The sequence below is a fragment of the Prionailurus viverrinus genome, chromosome A3, assembly GCF_022837055.1.
Source record: "Prionailurus viverrinus isolate Anna chromosome A3, UM_Priviv_1.0, whole genome shotgun sequence".
Lineage (NCBI taxonomy): Eukaryota > Metazoa > Chordata > Mammalia > Carnivora > Felidae > Prionailurus > Prionailurus viverrinus.
The window spans coordinates 79,559,365-79,582,235 of record NC_062563.1 but is presented as its reverse complement, the minus strand read 5'-3'; the positions used below and the strand labels follow the sequence as shown (position 1 = coordinate 79,582,235).

General features: G+C 39.7%; 1 protein-coding gene and 1 pseudogene across 1 annotated transcript in view; one reads left to right on the top strand and one right to left on the bottom strand.

The window, feature by feature from the left end:
* Positions 1-11,677, bottom strand: part of SANBR (SANT and BTB domain regulator of CSR) — a 70,337-nt gene extending 58,660 nt beyond the window's left edge. Inside the window, exons 1-2 of the mRNA XM_047853012.1 lie at positions 11,549-11,677; positions 7,905-8,063 (exon numbers count right to left, since the gene is read on the bottom strand). Coding sequence (XP_047708968.1) covers positions 7,905-8,054 — 150 coding nt within the window. The 5' untranslated portion in view covers positions 8,055-8,063; positions 11,549-11,677. The remainder of the gene's footprint in view (positions 1-7,904; positions 8,064-11,548) is intronic.
* Positions 11,678-11,999: 322 nt separating this feature from the next.
* On the top strand, positions 12,000-17,258 carry LOC125162939 (ferritin light chain-like; annotated as a pseudogene).
* The last annotated feature ends 5,613 nt before the right edge of the window (positions 17,259-22,871 follow it).

The following is a 22,871-nucleotide window of genomic DNA, read 5'->3' as shown; positions in this document are numbered from 1 at the left end:
CTGACGCGGGGCTCGAACTCACGAGCCGTGAGATCATGACCTGAGCCAAAGTCGGACGCTTAACCGACTGAGCCACCCAGGTGCCCCATAGGCTTTTAAATAAAACACAAGTTCCTGGGGTACCTGGCTGGCTCAGTCAGAGGAGGATGCAACTCTTGATCTCAGGGTTGTGAGTTCAAGCCCCACGTTGGGTGTAGAGATTACTTGAAAATAAAATCTTAAAAAAAAAAAAAACCACACAGGTTTTTTGGATATCCTTTAGGTAAAGTTCATAGCTATAATGTAGATTTATCTTATTTAATAAAGTTTACAGCAATTTCTAATACTTAATAAGAATATTATGAATTCTGAATATCTGAAATAAACACATGATTGCTTAAACAAAGAAGTAAACCATAAATAATTTAAATTATATTGTTAAATATTCTTCGTGTTTAAGCAAAAATTACATGATATCTATATACAAAAGAATGAGACTGTACCCCTTACCTATACCACACACAAAAATTAGCTCAAAATAGATTAAAGACTAAATATAAGTGCAAAGACTAAATATAAGCGCTAACACTATAAAACTCTTATGAGAAAATAACCTTGGACTAAGTGATGGTTTCTTAGCTATGACACTAAAAGCACAAGCAACAAAGAAAAAGCAGAAAAACCAGACCTCCTCAAAATTTAAACTTTGTGTTTCAAAGGACACCATCAAGAAAATGAAAAGGCAACATACACAATAGCAGAAAATATTTGCAAATCATATTATTTGACAACGGACTTGCATCTAGAATATATTAAGAACTCTTACTACTCAATAATAAAAAGATAACCTAATTTAAAAAATGGGCAAAGGATCTAAATAGACATTCCTCTAGAGAAGAGCTATAAATGGCCCACAAGCACATGACAGGATACTGATCATCATTAGCCATCAGGAAAATGAAAATCAAAATCATAATAAAAGAAAAAAGAAAAAAATCGTAATGAATTATTACTTCATACCCCTAAGGGGCTGTATTCAAAAAGACAGATAATAAAAGTGTTGACAAGGATATGAAGAAATTGGAACTGACATTACTGGTGGGAATGTAAAATGGTGCACTTTGGAAAAATTAGACACATTATTTCATCTTTAAAAACATAAAAACTCCTTTTTTCTTTTTTCTTTTTTTGAGAGAGAGTGTACAAGTGAGTGAGGGGCAGAGAGAGAGAGAGAGAGTGAGAGAGAGAGAGAGAGAGAGAGAGAGAGAGAGAGAGAGAAGCAGGGCTCACCAGCTCATGTTCTACCCAAGGTGGGGCTTGTGTTCACCCGAAGTGGGACTCAAGCTCACCAGTAGCAAAGGGGGGCTCATGCTCACCCAAGTGGGGCATGAGCTCACCTGATAGGGGACTCAAACTCACGAACTGCTAGATCATGACCTGAGCTGAAGTCAGATGCTTAACGACTGAGCCACCCAGGCCCCCGATACATAAAAACTCTTAATTTATCCTTTCTCCACTTTCAAAATACCAACACGATCGTTGTCAAAATGGAAAAAAAAAACACGATAATCCAGGAAATTAAATAACAGAATATTAAGGAAAGGTAAAAAATATTTTTTTGTCTACCAGATATTAAAAAAATATTGAAAATAAATGAACATAGAACTGTCAGTAGGATTAGATAGAGATCAACAGATTAGAATAGTAAGTCCAGAGATTTGAAGGTGGAATTTCAAATCAGTAATAAAGAATGAAATATTCAATAAATGTGGAGACAATTAACTATTCATTAGAAAAAAAAGTTAAAACTAAAATAAACTCCATGTGGAGTCAAGATTTAAAAGTAGAAAATAAAAGTAGTCAGGAAAATATAGGTGACTACGTATTTATTATACGGCTTCAGGTGAGGATTTTCTTTTTGTTTTCCTCTTTTATTTATTTTAAGAGACAGAGAAAGTGTATGTCTGTGAGCTGGGGAGAGAAAGAAAGAAAGAGAGAGAGAGAGAGAGAGAGAGAGAGAGAGAGAGAGAGAGAATCCCAAGCAGGCCCCATGCTGTCAGTGCCAGAGCCCAACAGGGGGCAACAATCCCACGAACCATGAGATCATGGCTTGAGCTGAAACCAACAGTAGGATGCTTAACTGACTAATCCACCCAGATGCCCGCAAGAAGGATTTTCTAAACAGGACAAAAAAGGCAGATATTAAAGTAAAGATTCACAGATTTTACATTAAACATTTTAAACTTGTAAACATTTGTATATGAGACTACCAATAATAACCTAATAGGCTGGTAACAAACAAAAAAATAACTAGATCAAGGGTTAATATATTTAATACATAGAAAATCATTATTTAAAACTACTAACAAAACAAATTCACAAATAGAAAAAGGACATAGAATTAAATATAAAATGTTCAACCTCTTTAGGATTTAAAGTAAAATAAAACTGAAACAAGTTAACATTTATTAAAAACATATATAATTGATGGAGCACCTGGGTGGTTCAGTCAGTTGGGTGTCCAAATCTTGATTTCTGCTCAGGTCACAATCTCGTGGTTCGTGGGTCTGAGCCTCACCTTGGGCTCTGCACTGACAGCACGGAGACTGCTTGGGATTCTCATTCTCCCTCTCTGTGCCCCTCCCCCACTTGCATGTGAATGTGCTCTCTCTCAAAATAAATAAATAAACTTAAAAAAAAATATATATATATATATATATTATATAAATAAGAATTTTGGGGGTGCCTGGGTGGCTCAGTCACTTAAGCATCCAACTTCAGCTCAGGTCATGATCTCATGGTTCGTGGGTTCAAGCCCTGTGTCTGGCTCTGTGCTGACAGTTCAGAGCCTAGAGCCTGCTTCAGATTCTGTGTCTACATCTCTTTCTTTGCCCTTCCCTCACTTGTGCTCTCTCTCTCTCAAAAATAAATAAACAGGGGCGCCTGGGTGGCTTGGTCAGTTAAGTGTCCAACTTCAGCTCAGGTCATGATCTCATGGTCCATGAGTTCGAGCCCCACATCAGGCTCTGTGCTGACAGCTCAGAGCCTGGAGCCTGTTTCAGATTCTGTGTCTCCCTCTCTCTCTGCCCCTCCCCTGTTCATGCTCTGTCTCTGTCTCAAAAATAAATAAACATTAAAATAAATAAATAAATAAACAAACAAACAAACAAACAAACAAACATTTTTTTTTAAATGAGAATTTTGAGGGGCGCCTGAGTGGCTCAGTTGTTTAAGCATCCAACTTCGGCTTAGGTCATGATCTCACGTTTCGTGAGTTTGAGCCCTGCGTCAGGCTCTGTGCTGACAGCTCTGAGCCTGGAGCCTGCTTCAGATTCTGTGTCTCCCTCTTTCTGCCCCTCCACCGCTTGCACTCTGTCTCTCGCTCTGTCTCAAAAATAAACATCTAAAAAATTTTTTTTAAAAATGGGAATTTTGAAAAGACATATACGCATAAATAATATGTGACATAGAAAGTGCAGGGATCAAGTATTCAGCTATGTTGATTGGAATATAACACGGATTGCCCTTCTAGAGGGCAATATGTAACAAAAGCCTTAAGAAAAGAATAACATATTTCTAACTATGTTAGATAGCCTAGGGACTAAAGGGACAAAAGGGACTGGTTTAATAAATTATTATAGCTCATAGCTCAAATGCTGCAGAAGTCTATTAACTGATATATAAAGATGATTACGATATGCTGAATGAAAAAGCAAGCAGCCAAACAATACATTTGTTGTATACCCACCTGAAGAATTTTTCTGTATATAGAAAAGTATCTGGAAGGATATAATCAAGGTGTTAACAACTTACTTTAGATAGGGACAGATTTATCATTCTGATTTTTCACTTATTTCCTTTGTGCTTGTGTGTGTTCTTTAAGGACATGTTTTGTTTAGTAATAAAAAAGTTACTAAAAAATTAACACTACTGGGGCACCTGGGTGGCTCAGGTTATGATCTCACAGCTCGTTGAGTTCGAGCCTCATGTCGGGCTCTGTGCTGAGAGCTCAGAGCCTAGAGCCTGCTTCTGATTCTGTGTCTCCCTCTCTCTCTGCCCCTCCCCTGCTCGCATGCTCTATCTCTCAAAAATAAATAAACATTAAACAAAAATTTAAAAACACATTAACACTACTTAGGTGTGCCTGGGTGGCTCATTCAGTTGAGTGTCTGACTCTGGATTTCAACTCAGGTCATTATCTCATGGTTTGTGGGTTTAAACCCTGCATGGGGCTCTGTGCTGGCAGCGGGGAGCCTGCTTCAGATTCTGTTTCCCTATCTCTCTACCCCTTCCTTGCCCTCTCTCTTTCTCTCTCTCAAAAATAAGTGAACACTAAAAAAATTAACACTACTTAAAAATAATCTGATTCACGTTTAGTTGTATTTTAGTTAAAATAATTCAACAATTCAGTGAATTTGAATACACAGGAATATTAGATGATATCACAGAGTTATTGTTAATTTTCTTGGGTTTGACTATGGTACCACGGTTATAAAATAATGTCATTTTTTTTTTAATGTTTCTTTCAGAGGCAGAGAGCATAAGCGTAGGAGGGGCAGAGAGAGAGGGACAGAGAATTCCAAATAAGCTCCATGCTGCTAGTGCAGAGCCCGATGTGGGGCTGGATGCAATGAACCATGAGACATGATCCGAGCGGAAATCAAAAGTCGGATGCTGAACAGACTGAGCCACCCAGGTGTCCCATGTCTATTTTTAAGGAAATGTACACTGTAGTCTATGGGGTAAAGTGTCACAGTGCCTGAAGCTTACTATTAAATACCACAGAAAAAAATTACATAAAGGGATCAAGCAATTAGGACATATATATTAGAATAGAGGGGTGTAGTACTATTCTTTCAACTTTTCTATATGTTTGAAGATATTCACAATAAAAAGTTAGAACAGTAGTTGACTTCACAGGTTTGTCCCATTTTAAAAGTTAACATGTTTCAAAACTTAACCAGAAGGTTTGAAAAGTATAAATTAGGGAATGATACTATACACTAAAAAATAAATTCCTGGGCACCTGGTGGCTCAGTTGATTGAGTGTCTGACTTCAGGTCAGGTCATGATCTCACAGTGCATGAGTTCAAGCCCCGCATTGGGCTCTCTGTTGTCAGCACAGAGCCCACTTCAGATTCTCTGTCCCCCTCTCCCTCTGCCCTTCCTCCACTGATTCTCTCTCTCAATCTCTCTTAGAATAAATAAACATAAAAAATAAATAAACTTCCTTATCATTTCACAAAGACCTATAACATAACTGAGGGCAAGTAATTTCTTGTGGGTACTGGTTTTCTCGGCTGCAAAAGAAGATGGTGGAACTTGGTTCATTCACTGATTCCACAAGTATTTATTGAGTGTATATGACGGAGCAGGGCAATGGTGAATACGCTTAAAATTTATTGGGGAAAATCACTAATGTCATTTTTACTTTTAGAGAACTCTGAGATGATTCACCTACTTTAGGATTCCTATTTACAGCAGAAATTCTGAGGTCAATGTTTCTCAAACTAGGGTTCATGGATAAATTACTAGAAATCAAAGAGTTCTCTATAAGAATGTTTAGATTTTAAGTTTTGATTCTAAGCATTAAATAAAATCATCTAAATCATCAGGATAACAGAGTATTTCAGTGCCTATTTGCTTTTCTGTTTATAATTAAGTTGTACTAAGAAATACTTCAATTGTCTAAGGTAAATTTTTTTTAAGTTTATTTATTTATTTTGAGAGAGACAGAGAGAGTGTGAGTGGGGGAGGGGCAGCAGGAGAGGGAGAGAGAGAGAATCCCTGGCAGGCTCTGCAGTATCAGTGCCCAATGTGGGGCTTGAACTCACGAACCATGAGAATCATCAAGTCAGATGCTTAACCAACTGAGCCACCCAGGCACCCCATCTAAGGTTAATTTTTAAAAGGATAAGATAGGGAAGGGACTTGATAGAGGAGGGAGGCAGTGGTGTCAGGGGAAGGCTAGTAATGTCATGGTGCAATGTAAGTCTTCATAGGAGGTTAAAGAGAGAAAAGTGGAGGAAGGATGAAGTCTTTGAAAGGTACAAGGCAATATAAGCTAAATGCAAAATATTTTGTGCCATGACAGATCACACAATATTTGCCTTGTAATCAGCAATTCAATTTCAGCAAAACACTATTACTTTACCACATTAGGTAACCATTATTATTTTTATTTTTTTAATTTTTTTAAAGGTTTCTTTACTTATCTTGAGAGAGAGAGAGAGAGAGAGAACACAAGCGTGAGAGGAGAAGGGGCAGAGAGAGAGAATCCCAAGAAGGCTCAGCCCTGGATACAGGGCTTGAACCCACATACTGTGAGATCATGACCTGAGCTGAAGTCGGGAGTCTACCAACTGAGCCACCCAGGGGACCCTATTTTTTTTATTTTTAGAGACAAAGAGCATGAGCAGGGGAGAGAGGCAGAGGGAGAGAGAGAAAATACCAAGCACGCTCCATGCTCAGGGTGGAGCCTGATGAGGGGTTGGATCCACAACCCTGGAATCACGACCTGAGCCAAAATCAAGCTGGATGCTCAACCAGCTGGGCCACCAAGGCACCCCTAGCTAACCATTTTAGTTTGAATTGTGTTGTTTTTAGTTCTCACTTGTGTCTATAATATGCAAATTTGGTTTATGGGTGTATAGGTGTGTTTACAACTAGTATTATTAGTGGACATTTTATTTACATTATAATAAAAATAATTTACGGGGCACCTGGGTGGCTCAGTCTGTTAAGCATCCGACTCTTGATTTTGATTCACATCCTGATGTTACTGTTTGTGAGATTAAGCTCCATGTCAGGCTCTGTGCTGATGGTGTGGAGCCTGCTTGGGATTCTCTTTCTCCTTTTCTCTCTGCCCCTCCCCTGCTCATGCTCTCTCAGAATAAAGAAAATAAACATTAAAAAAATAATTTAAGTCAACATTGGGAGTTCTCAACGTTTTTCTTTAAAAAGACCTGTCCATCACTCAAATTTGAGAAGCATAGCATTAGGGATTTAATAACATATGACTTGATTTACAAAAATTTTATCTACCCATAATTTTCCAGTAACAGTTTTGTTACTTAAATTTAGGTACTTTGTGAACTTTCAGTTGTTACATAAACAATTGGTTGAATTTAAACATACCAGGTGGGTTAATGTACCAGGTGTTTGGGTAATGTACATAAATAATAATTTATGCAGTTTGTATCTAGTCAAATCATATCATATGCACATTCAGTATTCACACATATGTATATGTAAAATTCAAATGTTTTTCTCTTAGTAGCCATTTCTTTCTTTTTTTAAATTTTTGTTTGTTTTTTTAATTTACATCCTATAGTACAACAATGATTTCAGGAGTAGCGTTTCTTCTTTTTTTAAGTTTATGTATTTATTTATGTATGTATTTATTTATTTAAAGGCTTTAATGTTTATTTATTTTGAGAGACAGAGCTCGTGCATGAGTGGGGGAGGAGCAGAGAGAGGAAAACACAGAATCAGAAGCAGGCTCCAGGCTCCGAGCTGTCTGCACAGAGCCTGACACGGAGCTCGAACTAACAAACTGTGAGATCATGACCCAAGCTGAAGTCAGACACTTAACCGACTGAGCCACCCAGGCACCCCGAGTTTATTTATTTTTGAGAGAGAGTGAGCGAGCAAGCTGATGTGTGAGCAGGGGAGGGGCAGAAAGAGGGGGACAGAGGATATGAAGCAAGCTCTGCACTGTCAGTGCTGTGGAGCCCCACATGGGGCTTAAACTCATGAACCAGGCTCAAACTCACAAACCAGGCTCAAACTCACCAACTGTGAGATCATGACCTGAGGCAAAATCAAGAGTCAGATGCTTAACTGACTGTGCCCCACTAGCTGTTTCTTTAAATTGGTCACTTTTTCTGATTTTTCCAGGAGCTATCTAGAGGACGGTTATTTACCTCTTTGGGTGTTAACCCAGGCACAAGCCTTGCCACAGTTTCCCAGTTGATGGTCTGATGGATTCCAATTAATGGATAAAGGATCATGTCCAACACCATTTGGTTGTTATTGTTCAAGAAATTGTTGTTCTCTGAATATCCACGACTCATCTTTTGGAACTAGAAATAAAGACAAATAGATTTATTTACATATGAAATCCAAGTGTTTTTAGGACATTATAAATCAGTTACAATTTATTCCTAAGAATTATATGCTACCTATAAAGGAAGAATAAAAGTGACCTAAAATACACATGGAATATACGTCTCAAATCTCTTCAAATATTATAGCATTTCAATATTATGGATTGGTGGATGGACAGATGGATAAATTATGTGATAAAAAAGTATAATAAAATATTAATGGTAGTAGAAGTGGTGGGTATGTATACAGGTGTTCACCATAACATTCTTTTGACTTTGCTATATGTTTAAAATTTTTCATAATAAAACACTGGGGGGGAAAGTTGAATACAATATATCTTCCTTAAAAAAATCCATAAGTGTGCCTTATTTGTACATTGATTGGCAATTCACAGATGGTGGAGTTTAACTGTAAAAAAAAAACAAATAAAACACAAACACACACAAACAAAAAAATAAAGCTCATTAAAAGAATTATAATTTCATTCTAGTCCTAAGCAATATTTCCTTTATTCTTTTGTGAGTGAATGTCCATCCTACAAACAATGAAGACTGAGTATATTTAAATTTTACTAATGTAATCAAATGAAATTTAAAAACAAGTTAATCTGACACGATAGGATAAGCATAATCATTGTTATTATGCTATGTGATTATTAGTTATAAATTGTGGGAAGATTATAGCAACAATTGTATTTAGTATTATTTCTAGAAATTTGAGTTTTTGGAGTGTTCTTCCTTGTCTTCAGGAAAAACAGGACAATTGGCCTGATAAGGCTTAATCCTTACATCCAAACACACCCTGCCACTCAAATATAAAAAGCACCTACACGCACGTACGCAGTCACTCCTGCCCCGTGGAGGCTTCCCTTGCTTCTTCACCTGGCTCCCCACCCATCTGTCCTCTCATCGCATCCTCTAATTCAGTCCAGGAGCCCTTGAATGACATGTCCAGTGACCAAGGGAGTCCAAGATCTTCAAGCAATAGAATCACCAAGAAAAAGGGCTCTAGAAAGCTTCCCAAATAAATGTAGTTCAATAAACATTTAGTGAAATTCAACTATGTGCCAAGCATTGTGGATACAAAAATAAATATGGCATGGTCCCTATCCTCAAGGAATTTATGGTCTGGTGAGGGATATTAGCAGACAAACAGGTAATTTTAATATCATTTGCTGAGAACCAAAGCACAGGGGAGCCATGGAGGAGCAGAGGAAGAACACACATAATAATTGTTATTTATTGAGTACAACTGGCCCTTGAACAGTACAGGTTTGAGTGTACTGATCCACTTACACTCAGACTTCCTTCAGTACAATACTGGACTATAAATGTATTTGCTCTTCCTTATGATTTTCTTTTTTTTAATGTTTATTTATTTTTGCAACAGAGAGAGACAGAGCGTGAGCAGAGAGAGAGAGAGGGAGACACAGAATCAAGAGCAGGCTCCAGGCTCCAAGCTGTCAGCACAGAGCCTGATGCAGGGCCTGAACTCACAAACTGCAAGATCATGACCTGAGCTGAAGTCAGACACTTAACCAACTGAGCCACCCAAACGTCCCAGCTGACCTTACGATTTTCTTAATAACATTTTCTTCTCTTTAGTTTTCTTTATTGTGAGAATACAGTATATTATATACAAAATACGTGTTAATAGACTATGTTATCAGTAAGGTTTGTGGTCAACAGTACGCTATTAGTGCTTAAGTTGTGAGGGAGTTGAAAGTTAACATGAGTATTTTCGACTGAAGGTGGTCAACACTCCAACCCCTGCATTTTCAAGGGCTAACTGCAGTTTAATAATTGTAAAACACTTCTTTGAGCCCAGGTGAACATAGATTTTACAAAGCTTTATTGTTCTCCACTTGTATGCCTAGCACATCGTCACTTTTCATACCACACAATTTGAAATGTATGTTAGAATATAGAGTATTTCATTATAATTTGTTTGGACCTCAGTAGAAAACAGTCTAATCCACAATTCAGGGCAAGGATTTGGGTGCTTTTTTTTTCCTTCACTTTCAAAAATATTCATTTAAAAGTTCTAAAATATTTATTGTGGCCTGCAAAGTGCTGGCACTTGTTAGCTAATTAAAAATACTGTCCATATCAAACACTTAAAATTTTTTGTATATATTTCACATGTAATATTCATTTATAATATACACGATATTCTCATAAATTCTCTTGGAATAGCTGTCATAGTGCACTACATTCTGGAAAGAAAAGTACAGACTTATCAAAAACTGGCAATAAGAAAAAACTTGAAGTTCAAATTACACTACTACTAAATCTAGTCCCATTCATGATAAATTATTTTTTTTTATTTTTTTTTAACGTTTATTTATTTTTGAGACAGCGAGAGACAGAGCATGAACAGGGGAGGGTCAGAGAGAGGGAGACACAGAATATGAAGCAGGCTCCAGGCTCTGAGCTGTCAGCACAGAGCCCGACGCGGGGCTAGAACTCACGGACCGCAAGATCATGACCTGAGCGGAAGTCGGCCGCCTAACCCACTGAGCCACCCAGGCGCCCCAATAAATTATTTTTTTAATGTTAATTAATGCTTAAGGTCAAACGTGTTATTTACCAGAAATAAACATTCTATTTAATGCACTACACTTTTTAAGAACTCTTCGTGTCCTACTCCCCCCACCCCATTCCACAATCTTGGTTTATTTAAATGTTTTAATAAAACTAATCTAATTAATTAAGACCAAATGGAAGTCCACCACTGGCATCTGATTTTTTTTTTTTTCCCCCGAATAGAAAAAGGCTGTTGTAGACAAAGCCTTTTCCCTTAGGTAGAGGAAAGACGCTAAACGAAGGGGCCGGTAGGGTAGGTAGGTCAAAGGCCTTTGGCGTAACTGAGATCGGGAGAGAACAGAGTCTTCCTGCTCCAGGGGAGAAGCCTTGTGTCCACGCTTCCTGACCACAAATGAGAACCGAGGCAGTTGGCTTTCACCGTGAACGAAAAAATCACATCTGCAACCCAGGATAAATAGATCAAAGCCGTGCAAACCTTGGGCGCAGACCTCACTGCGAGGAGCGTCCTCAGAGTTCCCCAGCCTTTGGTGTCCCCGCCTTTCCCGTAGGGGTAGAAACTCCCCGGGCGTGGAGCGGGTTGGGGACTGACAAAGGCGCCGGGCAGGGGGGCAAAGGCTGAGGGAAGATGCTGGCAGACACAGGGCGCGGCCCGGCGGACGGACACCAGGGTTCCCTCTGCTGGTGGTGCGGCAGGGACCGGCAGCAGGGACCTGGGGCTGGGAAGGCCGGCGGGCTGCAGGCTGGGCGTGGGGACGGACGTTCGGGGGCGCTTGGGCGAACGGGACCCTGGCCCGGACGGGCGGAGGAGGAGGCCGCGGGATGAAGCCGCTGACTGCCAACGGTACCGCCCCTTGCCGCACTTCCCGCCCCCCCCACCCCCGCCGGCACCCCAGGTCCCTCGACGTCTCGCTCACCTGCTCGGGGCCGTGGTGGCCCTCACTACGCCTTTGTCACCTGCAGCGGCCGGCACAGACTGTCCTCGCGCCATTAAGCTCCAGCTACCCGGCCCGCAAGCATGGCCCCGGTACTCACACGCATCGCCCCTCCTGCTCGCGGTACCGCCGGCCCCCACGCCGTCCAACCAATCACAGGCCAGCGCTACAGCGGCGGAACCAATGAACAACTAGCTCCTGCAGGGCTGGGACGGGTGGCCAGAGAAGCGGCTGCAGCTAGCGGCCGCAGCCCAGTGCCTTTGCCTTTCCCTTCCCCCTCTCGCTTTCACTCCTGGGCTTGTCGCAGTGCAGCGTCTTCACCCCCCAGCGTCTTGTTTCTTAGCAACCAGATCCTCCCGACCGGATCTTAAGTGACCAACTCTTGACTCTAGAGGAAATAGGAACAAGGGAGATAAAAGAACTCGGATCAACCATGAATGAACTAGTTGGCGGTATAGGTCACTTTGGTATAGGTGCTTAGGTTAGGTAGAATGGTAAAGTTGTATCATTTAGAAGGACACAAGAAGTATCTTGGGTGAAGCGTTGTCATTATTATCAGGAGGCATCTCTTGAAAAACGTAAATAGCTCTGGGTTAGAAATTCAGTGTTCATTCACATTGATAGGTTCCACATGTGTTACTGTGGTAACTACTATTACTGGGAAACAAGTAAGATATATAAGTCTCAGTCTTGTAGGGTAAATACTACTATGTGTCAATTACTTTTTTTAATTTTATTTTTTAAATTTCAATCCAAATTAGCATATAGTGCAACAATGATTTCAGGAGCAGATTCCTTAATGCCCCTTAACCATTTAGCCCACCCCCCCTCCCATAACCCCTCCAGTAACCCTGTTTGTTCTCCATATTTAAGAGTCTCTTAATGTTTTGTCCCCCTCCTTGTTTTTTATTATTTTTGCTTCCCTTCCCTTATGTTCATCTGTTCTGTGTCTTAAAGTCCTCATATGAGTGAAATCATATGATATTTGTCTTTCTCTGACTAATTTCGCTTAGCATAATACCCCCTAGTTCCATCCACGTAGTTACAAATGACAAGATTTCATTCTTTTTGCTTGCTGAGTAATACTCCATTGTATATATATACCACCTCTTCTTTATCCATTCATCCATTGATGGACAGTTGGACTCTTTCCATACCCTGGCTATTGTTGATACTGCTGCTATGAACATCGGGGTGCATGTGTCCCTGTAAAACAGCATTTCTGTATCCCTTGGATAAATATCTGGTAGTGCAATTGCTGGGTTGTGGGATAGTTCTATTTTTAATTTTTGAGGAACCTCCATACTGTTTTCCAGAGTGGCTGCATCAGCTTGCATTCCCACCAGCAATGCAAAAGAGATCCTCTTTCTCCTCATCCTCGCCAACATCTGTTGTTGCCTGAGCTGTTCATGTTAGCCATTCTGACAGGTGGGAGGTGGTATCTCATTGTGGTTTTGATTGGTATTTCCCTGATGATGAGTGATGTTGAACATGTTTCATGTTTGGTTGGCTACCTGGATGTCTTCTTTGGAGAAGTGTCTATTCACGTCTTTTGCCCATTTCTTCACTGAATTATTTGTTTTTTTTGGTGTTGAGTTTGATAAGTTCCTTATAGATTTTGGATACTAACCCTTTATCTGGTATGCCATTTGCAAATATCTTCTCCCATTCTGTCGGATGCCTTTTAGTTTTGTTGATTGTTTCCTTCGTTGTGCAGAAGCTTTTTATTTTGATGAGGTCCCAATAGTTCATGTTTCCTTTTGTTTCCCTTGCCTCTGAAGATGTGTTGAGTAAGAAGTTGTTGCGGCCAAGATCAAAGAGGTTTTTGCCTGCTTTCTCCTTGAGGATTTTGATGGCTTCCTGTCTTACATTTAGGTCTTTCATCCATTTTGAGTTTATTTTTTGTGTATGGTGTAAGAAAGTGGTCCAGGTTCATTCTTCTGCATGTCGCTGTCCAGTTTTCCCAGCACCACTTGCTGAAGAGACTGTCTTTATTCCATTGGATATTCTTTCCTGCTTTGTCAAAGATTAGTTGGCCATATGTTTGTGGGTCCATTTCTGGGTTCTCTATTCTGTTCCATTGATCTGGGTGTCTGTTTTTGTGCCATCAATTACTTTTTTTAAAATTTATTTTGAGAGAGAGAGAGAGAGAGAGAGAGAGAGAGAGAGAGAGAATCCCAAGCAGGCTCTGCATTGTCAGGGAAGAGCCCATTATGGGGCTAGAACTCATGAACCAAATGGTGAGATCACAACCTGAGAGGAAATCAAGAGAGGAAATCAAGAGTCGGATGCTCAATGGTCTGAGCCACCCAGGTGCCCCCCCATGTCAATTACTTTTTTAATTTTTATTTTTTATAAATATGTTTTAATGTTTGTGGGGGGGGGGCAGGAGGGCAGAAAGGGAGACAGAGGATCTAAAGCTGGCTCTGTGCTGACAGCAGAGAGCCCAATGTGGGGCTTGAACCCACTAACTGTGAGATCATGACCTGAGCCCAAGCCAGAGGCCTAACCAACGAAGCCACTCAGGTGCTTCCATGTCAATTACTTTTAATTTTCACTCACAATGTGTCTAGTCTGAGGACTAAAACTAAATGTTAGAAAGGACAGAAAAAATAAAGCTCTATTCAAATGGGCAAATTACTATAATGAGATCTGATGATTGAGTGGCTGTCAGTTTTTTTCTAATTGTATCAACTCTGACTTTTTGCTATTTTTACTATCAAATCTTTTACTATATTTATTCCACAGAGACACGGAAGTTAGGCAAGCTCTGTATTTAATTAGGTAAATACTTTTTTTAATGTTTATTTTAGAGAGAGAGAGAGAGAGAGAGAGAGAGCGTGCGCCTGAGCGGGGGAGAGGCAGAGAGAGAGGGAGACACAGAATCCAAATCCGAAGCAGGCTCCAGTCTCTGAGTAGCCAGCACAGATCCTGACACGGGGCTCAAACTCAAGAACTGTGAGATCATGACCTGATCCGAAGTGGGACGCTTAACCGACTGAGCCACCCAGGTGCGCCTAGTTAGGTAAATTCTTAAAGAGAAGCTGTTTGCTTCTCTTACTTGCCCTTGACTTTCTTTCTCCTAGTCCTGAACTCAGTTGTGATGGTGGTGAGCCAGTTTAAACCATGAGGATTAGAAAGACTCATGAGAGGGGCGCCTGGGTGGCTCAGTCAGTTGTGTCTGACTCTTGATTTCAGCTCAGGTCATGATCTCATGGTTTGTGGGTTTAGGCCCGCATCAGGCTCAGCACTGAGTGTGGAGCTTGCTTGGGATTTTCTCTCTCCCTCCCTGTCTCTCTGCCCCTCATGCAAGCGTGCTCTCTCTCTCTCTCTCAAAATAAATAAACTTTAAAAAGTAAATGTTACTTTAAAAATAAAAAAAGGACTCATGAGATTTTTTAGAGCAGTAACATAGAAGGCACCTTGGCCTTGAATTTAATTACCTTGTGAAGAGAAGCTGCCTAACAGGCCCTAGACTGTTATATGAGAAAAAGTATTTATCTTTCTTTAGCTACTGTTGTTTTTTTGGTCTGTTACAGAAGCTTAGAGTAGTCCCTAAAAGGGAAAACTTGGTCCCTGAAAGGGGTGTGCTATAATTACAAAGATCTAAGCTATGTATGGCATTGGCAGGTAGAAGCACATTGCAGGCTGGAAGGCTGGTGACTCCGAGTGTATTGGGAAGTGTCACTTGTGTTAACTTGAAAGGTAGATTATCAAGCCTACAGCTCTGAGGAAAGGAGTTTAGAAAAGGTCAAAATCTAAGTTTATATTGGCTGACAATCTTTGCTTTTAGCAAGGTTCGATAAAAAGGAATGAAGTCAGTTAAGAATCAACCAGTTTGCAAGCGGAGATAGACTAGAGCTCTATTCCTGGACCCCATTCACAACATTTGCTCTTGCTGTAGATCCACATACTACTATACCATCTCTAAATGATCAATTCAGGAACTTAATGTTTGAAGCTTTCCTCATCACTCTCTAGTCTTTTCGAGAACAATATCCCTTTACAGAATGACAGAGCAAGAAAGAATCCTTGATAGATGGGCTTCTTCAATCTTTTTATTCCAAGGTTAGAGAAAGTTCAAGTGACTTGCCCAAGGTCAACTCATTCGGTTCAATGACCTTTGCCCAAGGAAGAATCTTTGGCATTGTACAGATGTTCTTTTCTAAGGCCTTTTATGCAGAACGGGTAATTGTATCTAAAACTTTCATCTACTTCCCCTTCCTCACCAAGTCTAACCCTTTTATGTTCAGAAGCTCATCCCTCTATCAGTTTTAGTACAGACTAAGTTGCTTTAACAAAGACACCCTAAATACAGTGGCTTAAACACAATAAAAGTTTATTTCTCTCTCAAATTACAGTACAGGTGGGTGCCCCAGAACTGGTGTGGCTGCTTTGCCAATCTTGACACAAAACTTCCATCTCTGAGTCTGAAATGGCTGCAGAGAAAATAGTAGTGCAATTATTTAGAAATAAGGTAAAAACAGAGTAGCAGAAAAGCTAAATGTGTTTGCTTCTGGGAACCTGGAGTGAGGTAGGGGACTACTTTATTTCCTTTTTTTTTTTAATCACAATTTGATTTTCTAAAACCATGCGATTTTACTAGTTTCATAGTTAAAAATACAAGTGAATGGATAAAACATATATATGAAGGAAAAATAGTAACTTCAAACAAGTTATTTCTTCAACTAGGCAAATATTAAATATGAAAAATTAACCATAACAATCTGGAATAAAACTTCAAGGGATACTGACATTGGTGAAGGAATAGGGGCAGGGGACCAGTAGGGAGAAGTGTCTGGAGGAGAAAGCAGGGAGGATGATAGTGTGCCAACATTCTTGTGTGGTTGTAAGACTTCAATATTGATAACTTTAAACACTGGTAGAGAAACAAGCATAATTAGGGGTTAAAAAGTAACCACAACAAGAATAAAAATAGAAATGTATAGGTTTCAAACCTGAAGAGACAACGCATCTGGCGGTTTCCAAGGATCTGTCTCTTGCTTCAACAGTGTCTGGATGGAATGGATGCAGGGACGCCCCTTCTACCAGCCTCCCGACCACCCTCCAACCCTTTTTCCAGTCACAACCTTTGGAGCCATCTTCTCAGCCATCCTTTGCCTCTGGGACTGGCCAACACCCTATTTTGAGCTTAGCTCTTTATTACTCATTAACTGTGAGCTCCCCGGATTCCTCAGAATTATTTCACCAAGGTGGAGGGGGCTGTCAACCTCCTGGTCAACATGCATCTGCAGGCCTCCTACACCTACCTCTCTGGTCTTCTATTTCAACTGCGACAGTGGGGCTCTGGAGGGCGTGGGCCACTTCCGAGTGTTGGCTGAGAAGTGCGAGGGTGCGGAGTGTCCCCAGAAGATGCAAAGTCAACGAGGCAGCTGTACCCTCTTCCAGGACCAGGACCAGGTAGAAGCTGTTCCAGGAAGCGTGTAATGAAACCCTGGACACCAAGGAAGCCGCCCCGGTTCTGGAGAAGAACTTGAACCAGGCCCTTTTGGCTTTGCATGCCCTCGTTTCTGCGCACGCAGACCCCCATCTCTGTGACTTCCTGGAGGACCAAGATGAGAAGGGGATCAAGAAGATGGGCAACCACCTGACTCACCCCTGTAGGCGGGATGGCCCCCAGGCTGGGCTGGGCAAGTATCTCTTCTAAAGGCTGGCCCTCAAGCGCGACTAGGAGCCTTTGAAGCCTGGCAGCCTTTGAAGGACCTCTCTGGCCTGCAACCCCCGGACCAGGGCTTGTGCCTGAGCCTCTCCCTGCAGCCACCAGGTAGCTTTTTAACCACCCTGGAGCCCTGTCCCAAGCCATGGACCAACAATAAAGCTTTTTGCAGCAAAAATTAAAAAGAAAAAACAACAAAACAAAAAACCTGAAGAAAAAAATGTGATCTATAAAAAAAGAAATTTTAAGTACAACACTTGTAGTAAGGTAGTGGAAATATGTGAAAAACTGATAAAACCATGAAAAGTTATCAAATGGAGATTTTAAACATAGTCCACTTAGAGCAAAGAGACCAAAAAAAAAAAAAAAAAAAAAAAAGCAAATGTAAAGACAAATTTAAAATCTAAGTTCAGGGGCACCTCGCTGGCTTAGTTGGTGGAGCATGTGACTCTTGATCTCTGGATTATAGGTTCAAGCCCCACCTTGGGTGCAGAGATTACTTAAAAATAAAAAATAAAATAAAAATACAAGTTCAATCTAATGTACTTTTCAGTCTAACATAATTCCCTAATCCACGTTTCCACATGGAAGTATTTCTCAAGAGTAACCCTCTGGTGCTTATTTTTTCCCACCTTCCCTTCCTCTCTTACTGCTTCTCAGGGAAGGAGTGTTAGCCGATTAGTGATTTTATAAGAAAAAATTATACACATGTAGTTTTCCAGCCCCTCTCCACTCTCACTGGATTGCTTACCTACAGTGAAGGTGATTTCTGGTGTTTTTCTGAACATTCTCTAAGTTTGGTAGTTTACTTTGTCTGAGACTGGATGGATAGTTGAATTCAGGTAAATAGCAAATCCTATGCATGCCCTCCAAACTAGCTTTAACATAGTTCGCAAACCAGCCCGACCTGCCTGTTCAAGATCTTCAATTAGCTGTTTACTTATTATTATTTTTTAGTAAGCTCTATGTCCAATGTGGGGCTTGAACTCAGGATCTTGAGATCAAGAGTTGCATGCTCTACCAACTGAGGCAGTCAGATGCCCCTGATCTCTTATTCTTAAACATAAGCAAACAACCAAAATTCAGCAGAAACCTGAGGAAAAGATTTGTCATGAAAGACCAAAGATATACAACAGGGGGAAAAAGACCATGTAGGAAAATGGAAACCTCAAAACAGAACCACCAGTTCTCTTATGTGGAATGACTCAAGAGAAACATAATGTTGCTTTCTGTTACAGCTTATTAAAAAAAATTTTTTTTAATGCTTATTTATTTTTGAGAGAGAGACTGCAAGCAAGGATGGGGCAGAGAGAGAGGGAGACACAGACTCCAAACAAGGCTCCAGGCTCTGAGCTGCCAGCCCAGACAGAGCCCGATGTGGGGCTCGAACTCACAAACAGTGAGATCATGACCTGAGCCGAAGTCAGGCATTCAACCAACTGAGCCACCCAGGCACCCCATGTTACAGCTTATTTTTAATGTGATAGAGCCTGGGTAAGCCTGGCCCAGATTATAGCTGTATGTGATTAGCTAAACTGCATGGTGATGAAGTCCTTGCCCTTTTCCTTCAAGTTCTGTTCCCTGGATCATTTGAGAACACACAAGCGATCTACTCCTGATTGAAGGATGGCCACAGGGAACTTAAAAGCAGAAAAGCCTAAGCACTCCACTCCCCTGGACTGTGTTACAGGCAGATATTCAGTTCTAGTAGTTGGTACTTTCCAAAATACACTAACTGTGGATAACCCTGGGTTTCCTAAGATTTGCTCAGACCTTGCCCAGTGATTTCTCCAGAAATGGTTCTTGTAAATTCTCAGAAAAAGTGAAGCCAGACTATGATCCAGTGCGTCTTTTTAGCTTATCTTCTCCCGGGACACCTTATCAAACAGCAGCAATAGTACCTTCTGTATACAGCTAGATTTCTGCATGCTAGTACTTTTTTTTTTTTTTTTTAAGTAGGCTTCATGCCCAGCACAGAGCCCAATGTGGGGCTTGAATGCACGACCCTGAGATCAAGACCTGAGCTGAGATCAAGAGTCGGACACTTAACCCACTGAGCAACCCAGGTGCCCTGCTAATACCTCACTTTAATATTAATCATCTTACACACACACACACACACACACACACACACACAAACATATGTATATGTGTATATGTATATATGTATACATACATACATATATAAATGTATTTTTTTTGGTAAAACAAATTATTTCATCGAAAAAAAATAGTACCCAGAAGGAATGCAAGAATGGTTTGATATCAGAAAATCAATATTATTCATCAATTACTATTACTAGAGGTGAAAAGTCAAAAGACAATCTAAACAAATTCAGATTTAAAACAGCAATAAAAGGGAACTTCTTTGGATAAAAGACTAGCATAAGTCTCACAGTAAACATCACATTTAATAGAGCAACTTTAGAATCTGAGGTAGAAAAAAATAAAAATGCCTGCTACCACAGCCACTGTCAAAAACAGATGGGCAATAAAGAGAATGCTAAGCACAAAGACTAAAAAGGAAGAGATAAGACTGTCATTATTTGCATTTACATAGACAATCCAAGAGAATCAATATTAGAACTAATAAGCATTCTTCAAAGCTGCAAATACAAGATCAACATACCCAGTTCAGTACATTTCTCTGTACCAGAAATAATAGGACACCATTGTCAATGGCAACATAATTTATAAAATCCCTAGGAACAGCCAAAACAACAAACAAAAACCCAACAAGCACACATACACATAATGTCCTGAATAAATGGGGAAATTATGTTCATGAACGGGATGATTTAACCGTATGTCAATTTTTTCTAAATTAACCTCTATATTCAATGTAATTCCAACCAAAATCTCAGCAGCTTTTTTAAAAAAGGGAACTTGATAAACTGATACTATAACTTAAGCCAAAAAAAACCCCAAAAATGGCTAATGTAATTTTCACAAAGTAGGGCAAAATAGATTCACCTATCATATATTAGGACATATTACCAAGTAACGTTAAGTAAGACAGTGTTGTACTGGGAAAGAAAGGAACTGATATATATCAATAGAAGATAGAGCCTCAAAGTTTCATGTTTATAGGAACTTGGTATGTAATGAAATGGGGGAAGATGTGGATTATTTGGTAATAGTTAGAAAAATGGACTACCATCCTACCCTGCATGCCCAGCAGACATTCACAAGACCCAAAAGGATATAGCTCAGCACAAAGGTCACTTAGCTTGGCAGGATATACCATAGTAAATAGATCATGTAGAGAAGGGCATTCTCCTTAGGTAAGCCTCATGTGCCACAGGAACCACTATCTTGTAAAAATCCCTGATGGTAGGTTCCAAGTCTCTGCAATGAGGAACAAGCTCAGTTACAGTCTTCCCTTTCTCTGAGAATTCTCAAAGCCTGTGTTGTTTTTTTGTTTTTGGTACAACACAAAAATCTTGCTGGGTAAGTAGTTGGCATTCCATATTTATCTTAATAGATTTCCAAGGAAATTGTGCTAAGGAGAAGGTAAAACCAAAATAATTTCCCCATACATGGAGAGAAGGGATTTTGTTAACCCATTCCCTTTTATGACTAGCTGGAGAAAAAGTTGGATTCATACCACATGCTACATCCAAATATAAATTCCAATTAAACTAAAGGCCTAAATGTAAATGGTGAAACTATAAAACTGAGAAGAACAAGACCTAAAAAGCACAATTGGGAAAACTGAGGATTTCTATTCCATGAAGGACACCAAACACAAGAATTAACAAATGACAAGACCAAGTTATTTCCAATGTCTGAACCTGACAATAACACGTCTAGACTCTATAAAAAGTTTCTTGTACTATATAATCAGCAAGAAAGATAAAAACTTAATAGGAAAAAAAGGGCAAATTATAAGTACAATATAGTATTTTCCAAAGAACAGAAAACCAAAAAAGTATATGCCTACCCTCATTAGTAATCAGACAATGCAGATTAAGACAAAAACACAGTTTCACATATCAGCTTCACAAAAAATCAAATATATCAAGTGCTGCTGAAGAGGCAGATAAAATGTAATCCTCATGTTTTGCTGGTCCAAGTGTAAAATGGTGCAACCATTGCTGAAACAATGCAGCATTACTTAACTGAAATTAAATATGCATATACCCCCAACCCGAGGCATTCTACTCTAGGACATATATCCCATAGAGATGACAGGGCAGTTTCATAGGAAGACATGTACAAGTTTGTAGAAGGGGAAACAGCTGAGAGCTTAAGTATCTGTGGCTAGAGGAAAAGATCAGCTGTGGTATGTGAATGCAGTATAATGATATGCACCAGTCAGAAGCACGTCATATAAGGTAACATGAGTAGGTCATAAAACTTAATATTTTAAGAAAGTTAGAAGCAAAATAGATTCATACCACATTATCATTTATATAGAACACATATTAAATATATAGTTTTAAAAAACATAGTTTTTTAAGGAAATATATACAAAATTTGGAAAATGGCTCGGAAGGATAAACATTTAGTAGGGAACAAGGAGTACGGAATAGCAGGTAGGAGAGGAAGAAAATAAAGGTGAAATAAAACAGAACAAAAGTGTAGCCTTTCTAGACCAATGATATTGGTGTCATTAATAAAGAGTATGATCAATGACTGACTCAATTCTGAACACCTGAGATCCTCACAAACCAAAACACTCATTTTACATGAGCAGAAACATTAAGCCTTAAGTTAAACATTATTTCTTTAAATGTGAAAAACTATTCATGAAGCATAATAAGTATCCCAAAGGATTCATGCATTTGCTGAGTTTAAAAGAAACAGTTCATTCTTCCAAATAAGATAAGCTCAATAAAAAACTAATACGAAAGAACATGTCAAGGCAATGCTGGAAAAACAAAACTTCTTGTGTTGAATAAATATTCCAATGTGTTTTTCTAAGTTAGGCAGTTCTAGTATTCAGCAAAATAATTTTAAATTGCATTTTAGGCAAAGTTATAAGTACAAGCAAATTTTGATTTTTTTTAAAAATATATATTTTTTAAGTTTGTTTATTTTTGAGACAGAGAGAGACAGAGCATGAACGGGGGAGGGGAAGAGAGAGAGGGAGACACAGAATCAGAAGCAGGCTCCAGGCTCTGAGCCATCAGCCCAGAGCCCGACGCGGGGCTTGAACTCACGGACCGCGAGATCGTGACCTGAGCTGAAGTCGGACGCTTAACCGACTGAGCCACCCAAGCGCCCCGCAAATTTTGATTTTTAATTAAGTATATGTGATTCTGAAATTCTAGATGGATATAAATCCTTTGTGACATTTTTACACAATGTAAAAAGTTTCAATATACACAGAAAAATTTACAAAACATATACTTGCTGTAACATTGTACTTTGATTTTGCTTTACATTTTTAAAAATGTTTATTTTTGAGAGCGAAAGATAGAGTGTGAGCGGGGTAGGGGCAGAGAGAGACAGAGAGACAGAGAGAGAGAGAGAGAGAGAGAGAGAGAGAGAGAATCCAAAGCAGGCTCCAGGCTCTGAGTCAGCACAGAGCCCAACGTGGGGCTCAAACCCACAAACTGGGAGATCATGACCTGAGCCAAAATTGGATGCTTAACTGACTGAGCCACCGAGGCGCCCCTGCTT